At 48.1% G+C, this 9,830-nt stretch overlaps 1 protein-coding gene across 7 annotated transcripts in view; it reads left to right on the top strand.

The window, feature by feature from the left end:
• The first annotated feature begins 2,231 nt into the window (after positions 1 to 2,231).
• The window catches only part of PCDH17 (protocadherin 17), a 92,993-nt gene continuing 85,394 nt past the window's right edge, over positions 2,232 to 9,830 (top strand). For 6 of the 7 annotated variants that reach the window (XM_071550301.1, XM_071550321.1, XM_071550312.1 and 3 more), the window contains exon 1: positions 3,631 to 7,581. In XM_071550301.1, coding sequence (XP_071406402.1) covers positions 4,954 to 7,581 — 2,628 coding nt within the window. In that variant the 5' untranslated portion in view covers positions 3,631 to 4,953. Of the gene's footprint in view, positions 2,818 to 3,630; positions 7,582 to 9,830 lie in introns of those variants that run through there. The other variant, XM_071550291.1, reaches the window with a different exon arrangement.

Below are 9,830 nucleotides of genomic sequence, written 5' to 3'. Positions count from 1 at the left end.
TGTTAGTATCAATGGGATGTTGCAAGCTGCAAGATGTTTGATAAAAAGGGCGGATTTTACAAGCAAAGACTTCAGTTACTTGTATAGTTTATATAGTTTTTCCTTAATTCAGAGTTCTGAGCACTTGTTTTACAAACTGCAGAGTGTCCTCAAATGTATTGACTTCATTGTGGAGTCAGAGTATTTTTTGTGTTATGCTGAGTCATATATAAAAAAAAAAAGAAAAAAAAGAAAGGTATTCACTAAGTTGGAGGAAAAAAGTGATCGAGATACTAGTCTCCTCAAATAAAAAAATCAAATTTATCCTGGGGTTTTGAGGCTTTTTTTTTGTTAACTAAGTTAACCATAAGGAACATTGCCAGAAATATATTACATAGCATACGTCACCATAATACAAAATATTTTATTTTTTATTCCTACTGGTACTATTCTGCACTGAAAGGAAACTAGACTTACCTTATGTGTACACACTTAAGTACACTGTATACCCCACAGTGTGTGTGTGTATGTGTATATACATATCTTCATATATACATACACACACACATACAACAGCATGCATACGCACAAGGTACATACCCCAGATGCAGCAGTATCTCTAGCACGCTAGAGGGAGCCATTACATAATTGCAATGACCCTTTTCCCCGCCCCCCAAGTTAGCAGAACTGGCGTGGGAAAATTTCTGGACATCCTGATACATCTTGAAGGTTTGGCATAGGCTACAGAATAAGGAGAGGAAAGGAGAGGACTCGAGTTGCAGTCAGACGAGGTCTCCTGATAGCTCAGGGGCTTATGCTGCTGTTTGTTAAACTTTAAATACTGTGCTGCTTTTATAAGGAACTTCTCAAAATATGTGCCTTAGCCAAATATGCCAGTTTTCATCAGCCAATCTGAAGCCGTCGTGCAGAAAGCAAAGCCCATTTTGTAAACATATCTTTTATGTCGTCTGTCTGTCACTCTCACCCAGAAAGTTGGCACGTCTGAGAGCTGTGGTTTCCCCCTGCCACTAATGTATGTAGAGTTTATTTATACACTGCATTTTAACACAGCATTAGTTCTATGACGGTTAACAGCACACTTGCTCTGTATGGCAAACTATCCGTTTCACAGCTACAAAGAGGTTCTCAAAACTAGAAGATGGGTCTGGAAAGAACACTCATTTGAATTTATAAATCTGCAAGACTTTTTCCAAATCAAATGATATTTATGGACATAATAACTCAGGGTTGAAGGTTATACTATTGAGCAAGGCAAAGAAGCAGCTGCCTTAACTGAATTTTTTAAGAGACGCTTCTAAAATAATTCAGGAGCGTCTTATAAGTGGTCCAGAGTTTATTTTCCTTTTTTGAATTTATTTTCCCCTCTTTTTGTTCCTTTCCCTCTAAATGATTCTTGCTACTTACACGCTGGTCACAAATGGCAGCTTCATTTCGGTACGCACGGGTCGAGACCGGCGCTCCGGCAATCCGAGCACGCACCTTTCCATCTCAGTCCTCCCCCCGCAACCACCGCCCCCGGCCGGGAGCCTCTCGTCGCGCCGATCGGGCGGGGAGAGGCGCGGGGGATGCTGCTGCGGTCCCAGCCCCTCACCGCGGGGCCACGGCAGGCGGGGGATGCTCTCGCGATCGGGACCTACACCTCGGGGAGGGCAAGACCCACTCGGGGCTGCTCCGCAGGGCCGTGGCGGAGGTGGCGGGGAAAGGTGTCCCCATCCACTCACGCACACCCCTCCCGCCATGCATCTCCGGGGCGGAGGGTCCCCAGGGTACTCAAGGACCGCGCAGGGGAGTCAAGTCCTCGCCTCGCAGTGCTTTGGGAGAGGTCCGGGGTGTCGAGTCCCCCCTCCTCTCCCACCCATCATCACGGAGGACTTGTTAATACGTCTTAAAAATAAATAAACAAGGAAGGGGGAGAGATACAAATAACTAACGCGAAGCCGGGAGCAGCCGGGGGGGCCGGTGGCGCGGCGCTGCGGGGCGCGGCGAGCAGACGGCGCATCCCTCCCGCCTTCGCCGCTCACTCGCTCGCTGCGCGTCTCCCACCGACCCGAGCTAATCAATGACACCCAGCGCCCGCCACATCCACGCCCCCCGACCGCCCGCCTCCCGCCATTGGTGGGTCGGCGCCGGGGCCGGTCGCCTCCGCCGCCGCCGATTGGCTGGCGGTGAATCCGTATCAATGTTTAAGCCGCGGCGTGAGGTGAATAGAGGCAGTCGGCGAGCGGCGCTGGGCGAGCGCGGCGCGGCGCGGCGGCCCCGCGAGTGCTGCAGTGAGGGAGGCGAGGCGGAGAGGGGCGGGGGGAGAGAGAGAGCGGGGGAGAGCGAGGCAAAGCAAAGCGCGGCTCCAACTGTTGAATTTTCTCTGAATTCTCCGCTTACCTGCGGGCGGCTGGTGAAATGGATCTGGTTTATCTGGGATCGGCGTTCGCTCTGCGTGCTGCCTGGCTAAGACTGGCGACCGTCTGTGTGCAAGGGGCCACCCATCAATGAGGCAAAGAAGAATATTTTTCGTTTGAAAGCCTCCTTACCACACGTTGCAGAATTAACTATGTACTTTGGGTCCGGACTCAAATAAAGGAGAAAAAAACGGTGCAGAACTGAGACTCGGAACTAGATCTGTGAGCTATGTATTGGGAACCTATGTTTTTATTGTTTTTTGTTTTTTCTTTTAATATGAAAGATTTCTGATTTATTTTACACATAACACTGAGGAAAGGTGGTTAAAAACACTCAGCAAAGCAGGAGACAGACGCGCCTCTGTGCCAGTGAGTGGATAACAGCCTTGTTTTCCTGATCCTCAGTCTCCCGGAGAAAGAGGTATAGTAAAAGTGTAGCTGGATCCGACACCCCCCTCAACCTTCTTTTTTTTTCTTTTTTTTTCTCCTTTCTTCCTTCCCTCCCTCTCCAAAATATAAATCTGATTAATTATTTTCCTGTCTATAGAGCGAGTCAGAGAAGCGTTAGGAAGAAGCTGCAACTAATGCCTTTGAAGGGAGGAACATGAGGCGATAGTGAATGTGATTTGTTCCGCTGTATCTGACTCATCCAAGTAGATTGAAACACCTGCATTTCTGGATTTGACATTCATTTATTTCAGGTTGTTAAAAGAATCTGAAATAAAATTTTGTTACCCTTGCCCAGTATTTACCTACACACCATATCGTTGGGAAAGGTGTATATCTGAGAGGGGGAACGCATCTGGCGTTACCGCCGCTCTTCTCCCCTATACCAACATGCTCAGATAGACTGTTAAAGCTTTGAAAGGACTGCAAAAATGCATCACACAGATCGCGGAACGGCATAGGTTTTAATGTAAGCAATTAGTCGATTGAAAGATCTCCCACTTTATTCATGGCCAGGATTGTTTTTCCTCTTCTCCCCTCCCGTAAATGAAGAGGACTAGGCAGCAGTGTCATTGAAAGGAGACGCTGAATAGAAAGAAAAGAGAGGCACTCGATAGCGCAGCCCTGTGAATACAGAGACTGTTTCCCTTTTAGCGAGAGGCTAAGAGAGTGAGTGTGTGTGTCTGTGTGTGCGTGTGTGTATGTGTGCGTGTGGTGGCTTTTCTTTCTCCCCTCGCAGCCTCCCACCCCTTCTCTCTGGCTCTTTTTTTTTTTTTTTTAATCTATGCGTCCAGCCATGGATTGCCTGTTGCTTTCCTCTCGACTGGAGAGAAAAGCAAACTGGCATTAAACTGCATCGAGAAAAGTGCAGTTTCCTCAGACACGCATACGCACACAGGCATAGATAACACACAGAGAAAGGATGTGGTGGTGGCGGCGGCTACTGGCCTGTCTTAAAGAAACCTAAATGTGCTGCTGATAGAGCATGGCCGGAGCTTTCTCTCAAAATACATATTTACTTTAAATGATGAAGGTCATCTGGTGGGTTTCTTAATTTTTTAGCCCCAAAAGAACGAGTGGGAGGCTGGTAGTAGAGGGAGAGAAAGGAAACTACAAATTCGGACATTAGTTTTTGCTGGGGTGTGGGTGGGATTTTTTTGTTGGTTTTTTTTTTCTTCCCCCTCCATGTGTTTTGTTTTCCCTTCCTGCCCTGCAGTCCCATTCCCGCTGCGTTTGATTCGGGAAGGAAACAGTGAGGGTGTACGGGAGAGAGAGGGGGGGGAACTACCGATGGCAGCGAGATGCAGCTCTCCGCCGCAAGCAATGCAAGATTAGATCTCTAAATGCAGCAAAACACTCCCTGAAAACCAACACCCCCGCGGTGCAATCAGACATTTCACTACCTCTCACTGCACGCGAAGAGGGCTTCAACAACAAGCTGTGACTTTTTTTTTCCCCTTCTGTCTTTCCCCTACCACTCCATCAATCGCACCACAAGCGATGAGTAGCAAATAAGCTTTTTTATCTCTTGCTACAGACCTATGACCATCCCCCTTTCCTAAATATATAGAAACACACATATTTAAGAAAAAGCTTTTTGATAATTTTTTTAAAAAACAACTACTGCCGCCGATTTTTTTATTATTGTTGTTATTTTTATTATCCTTTGTACATCTGCGGGGATTCAAGGATCGGGAACACATCGCCTGCCCGGAGGAGATCTTTTGCAAATTTTCTGATTTTTGAAGCCCTCCCACTGCCGAAGTTGGACAGCCGAAGTAACTGCGAGGGGACTGCAAGCACAGCAAGCGCTTGCTGAAACGCTGCCGAAACTGCTCGCTCCCTCCCTCCCAGCGCTCCGGTTGCTCCCTCCCTCTGAGCTACATGGTCTATTTGCTGCCTCCCATCCTGTGTCGCTGCAGATGTTTTAGAGCAACAGGTTCAGGAACTTGAAATATAGGGGTGGGGAAAGAGAAGGAAAAAAAAACCAAAACAAAACCGAAAAAGAAAACTAGCCGTCGGAGAAGGAAGAACAACCGCAACCCGGGAGGCAAAGTAGACGTGGATTGCCCTGGTCGCCGCTGCAGCCCCTGCCACCCCCTGCTCCGGGATGTACCTTTCCATTTGTTGTTTCTTCTTCTGCTGGGCTCCCGCCCTGTCGCTGAAGAACCTGAACTACTCAGTGCCGGAGGAGCAGGGAGCGGGCACGGTCATCGGGAACATCGGGCGTGATGCGAGGTTGGCGGCAGGCGCGACGGGAGGCGGGATGCTGCCTGCGGAGCGTGGCATTCCGGGTGGCAGCCCCAGTGGCGGCCGCGGCCCTAAGTCCACCTTTCGAGTGCTGGAGAACTCGGCCCCGCACCTCCTGGACGTGGACGGGGAGAGCGGGCTGCTCTACACCAAGCAGCGCATTGACCGTGAGGCACTGTGCCGGCGCAGCACCAAATGCCAGTTGTCCCTCGAGGTGTTTGCCAACGATCAGGAGATCTGCATGATCAAAGTGGAGATTCAGGACCTGAACGACAATGCACCATCGTTCCCTTCTGACCAAGTGGATATGGACATCTCGGAAAATGCTGCACCAGGCACCCGTTTCCCCCTCACCAGCGCCCACGACCCAGATGCTGGGGACAACGGTCTGCGCACTTACCTCCTCACCCGTGATGACTATGGCCTCTTCTCCCTCGATGTGAAGTCCCGTGGTGATGGCACGAAGTTTCCAGAGCTGGTCATACAGAAGCCATTAGACCGTGAGGAGCAGAGTCACCACACTCTGGTACTGACGGCACTGGACGGCGGCGACCCACCACGCTCAGGCACGGTGCAGATCAATGTGCGCCTCATTGACTCCAATGACAACAGCCCCATCTTTGAGGCGGCCTCCTATGTGGTAGAGCTGCCAGAGAATGCACCACTAGGCACTGCTGTCATCGACCTCAATGCCACTGATGCTGATGAGGGTACCAATGGAGAGGTGCTCTACTCCTTCAGTGGCTATGCACCTGAACGTGTCCGTGACCTGTTTAGCATCGACCCACAGAGTGGCCTCATCCGTGTCAAGGGCAACCTGGACTATGAGGAGAATGGCCTCATTGAGATTGATGTCCAGGCACGGGACCTGGGGCCCAATCCCATCCCTGCTCACTGCAAAGTCACTGTCCGCCTTATTGACCGCAATGACAATGCTCCCACCATTGGCTTTGTCTCTGTTCGCCAGGGAGCACTGAGTGAAGCTGCCCCACCTGGCACTGTCATTGCCCTGGTGCGGGTCACTGACCGTGACTCAGGCAAGAACGGGCAGCTCCAGTGTCGGGTGCTGGGCAGTGGCGGCGGGCCTGGTGCCGTTCCTTTCACCCTGGAGGAGAACTATGACAACTTCTACACTGTGGTCACTGACCGACCCCTAGACCGTGAGGCACAGGATGAGTACAATGTTACAATTGTGGCACGTGATGGGGGCAACCCCCCACTTAACTCCACCAAGTCATTTTCTGTCCGGATCCTTGATGAGAATGACAACCCACCCCACTTCAGCAAGAACCTTTATGTGTTACAGGTGCCTGAGAACAACATCCCTGGAGAGTACTTGGGCTCAGTCTTGGCCCAGGACCCTGACCTGGGCCAAAATGGGACAGTGTCTTACTCCATTTTGCCTGGGCATGTGGGAGATGTCTCCATCTACACCTATGTCTCTGTCAACCCCACAAATGGTGCTATCTATGCCCTGAGGAGCTTCAACTACGAGCAGACAAAGCACTTTGAGTTCCGTGTGCTGGCCAAAGACTCGGGTTCACCCCACCGTGAAAGCAACGCCACAGTGCGTGTCACTGTGCTCGATGTCAACGATAACGCACCCCTCATTGTCCTCCCTGCTCTCATCAATGACACCGCTGAGCTGCAGGTGCCACGCAATGCTGGGGTGGGCTACCCTGTGGGCACCGTCCGTGCCCTGGACAGTGACTTTGGTGAGAGTGGGCGCCTCACATACGAGATTGTGGAAGGCAATGAGGAGCACCTCTTTGAGATGGACCCCACTAGTGGTGAGATACGCACATTGCATCCTTACTGGGAGGAGCTCAGCCCTGTGGCTGAACTGGTGGTAAAAGTCAGTGACCATGGCAAGCCCAGTCTCTCTGCAGTGGCCAAGCTCATAGTCAGGGCCTTGGCGGGGCCCCTGCCTGAGGCTGGTGAGCCCCAAGTGAATGGTGAGCAGCACCGGCGACCACACTGGGACTTGTCGCTTCCCCTGATTGTGACGCTGAGCACTGTCTCCATCATCTTGTTGGCTGCCATGATCACTATTGCCGTGAAGTGCAAGCGAGAGAACAAGGAGATCCGCACCTATAATTGTCGCATTGCCGAGTATAGCCACCCTCAGCTGGGAGGAGGGGGAGGCAGTGGCGGGGGAGGAGGAGGCAGTGGCAGTGGAGGGGGCAAGGGCAAGAAGAAGAAGATCAGCAAGAATGACATTATGCTGGTTCCCAGTGAGGGCGAGGACAGCCGGGGTCCCCTCAATGTCATGAACGTGGTGAGCAGCCCATCCCTGGCCACCTCACCCATGTACTTTGACTACCAGACCCGCCTGCCCCTCAGCTCTCCCAGGTCTGAGGTGATGTACCTGAAGCCCGCCTCCAACAACCTGACTGTACCCCAGGGACATGTGGGCTGCCACACCAGCTTCACAGGGCAAGGGACTAACGCCAGCGAGGCTCCCCCGAGCCGGATGTCCATAATTCAGGTAGGAGACTTTTAGAATACCCTGGAGCTCACTTTAGACACTGGTTTAACTTTCCCTTTTGTCTGCAGTGAAATCTGCTGTAAGGCACCACTGAAGGGACCAACACAAGGGACCAAAAAGTGGTGGACTTAATGAAGGTGGAACCAGACCACATCTGGTGGGTCTGGCTCTACTGTCACACTGATGTTTCCCTTGTGAGTCAAAAGAAAATGCCCACTGAAACACATAGTGATGGCAGTGCCAAAGAGATGCTTGTGAGAGTGTGGGCAGCCTTTTAGTACATTTGGGAGACACTGGGGTATTTTCCCACAAGATTGTCAGACAGAGGTGGATACTTCCACAGGTTTCTCTTCTCTTTGGTGAGGGGGTGAGAAGAGGGAGGGCATTTCGGAACTGGTCATATCATCTGCAGTAACTAACAGGACAGGGGAGAAACTCTACACACTGAGGACATCTATTGCAACAGTGTATTATAGGTCTCCAATCCTGTATATAAATACGAGCGATCTTTCCAATGTGTATGTTGGTTTTTTTAATTTCCTTCTTTATGGAATATATGTCCATAAATATATTTTTGACAGTATAATAAGGGCCCCATTGCCTCCTCCTCTTCCCCAAAATAATCTTCAGTGCTGAAAATGCTTAGTCAAGTAGAAGGAAAATGTATGTGGTGATCCCCTCCTACCCCAAATGTTAACAAAACTCATATCCTGTCATAAACCAGCAAAACAACTAGTCAGATTTCCAGTAGCCTGAGTCAATATTGATTATTGCTTTATAGCAAAAGGCTTACATGCTGTCTTCTACCAAAGCTCATTTAGAAATTATAGCTGGGCTGCATTTTGCTGCCAGTTATATCCACACTGTCCTCTACTGACTTTCGTGAGTGAGAAATGGCAGAATTTGGACCATTGGATGTAGGGTGCTAATCAAATAATGACTTAATTTTTAGCAGGTAGTTTAAAGTCCAAACTCAGAAGATTTATTTCAGAGCAGTGAACTTGCAGAGTGAAGGTGAGGGCAGAATTTGGCTCCAGTTGATTTAATTTAAAGTATTACTTCATGATTAATGCAGCTTAATTTTCAAACACTACAGGTGTGTTCCAAAGTGATTTTTAACGTTTGGATTGAAAGCAGGCTCTGGATAATGACTATTAAATATATTTGAAATGTCATATCTGTTTTATTCTGTGGTTCTCCTAATGCGCTGTTCTGAGTCATAGGGGAATGAGCTGAGTGTATCAGAAGTGACACAGACTCATTTTGTGTATGCAGCTAGTGGAAAAGAAGTTGCACTGTAGTCACTTGATGTACCTAAAGAAGATTCATAATGCCTTGGAGTTATCATACCCTGTGATCTGGGAACACCAAGTGTTATAGTTGCCAGCTGTGGCTTATATTCTAAACTGAATAGTAGTGGCTGTCAGTAATTGGCAGGTTAAAGAACCAAAATTCAGGTAACTGATGGCCTGTGAATTGAACATTTATAACTGGGGGAAAAAAAAGAAAAGCTGCCTGTACAAGGTCACTGCAAACTAATCCTCAGCCCACTACTGAGCTGTGTCACAGAAACAATTCCATTTTGTGCCTATCATGAATTTGTGTTGCTATCAATTAGGTGAGTGGAGCAATACTTAAAATCTGAAATTGATTTTAACAAAAAGTGACACTTTAGGAAAGAGTTTAGGTCAGGGCACAACTAGAGATAATTTGATTTATTATTCATGCTTTAAAAAACAAATAACTTCCAATGACACTTGTTTAAAAAATGTCAACTTTTTTTAACTGTAAAATAAATTTATCAGAATGCTAAAAAATATCCACAATTTTTCCTTACTGACAAGTGTAATAGTTACTAAAAGAAAATTATACTTTCCTACAACCATGTAATGTCTATATAAAGCAATTAATTAATGTGTTGATGCTACTGAATAGTAAAGTTTCAATTTTAGTCTAAAATCCCCTATAGAAAATATTATTCCTTTTTTTTCCACAGTGTTCACTGTATAATATCAATCATGATTTTTTTTCCCTGGGATCTATATAGAGCAAAAAGAAGAATTTCCTTCCTTTAAAAAGTGTGTTGTGGTTTCTATAAGACTTTTCATTGACAGCTGTGGAAAATGTTAATGGTAACTCCTCATAGCACATACTGATATATCTAATATTGGTTTTGCTTTCCCTCAATATCTACATGGAGTGTTTGAATGTTTAGGTGGTCTAGTCAGTAGATTAGAAAGCATTCAGTT

Source organism: Pithys albifrons, chromosome 1 (genome assembly GCF_047495875.1).
Source record: "Pithys albifrons albifrons isolate INPA30051 chromosome 1, PitAlb_v1, whole genome shotgun sequence".
Classification (NCBI taxonomy): domain Eukaryota; kingdom Metazoa; phylum Chordata; class Aves; order Passeriformes; family Thamnophilidae; genus Pithys; species Pithys albifrons.
This window is presented reverse-complemented; position numbering and strand designations above follow the sequence as displayed.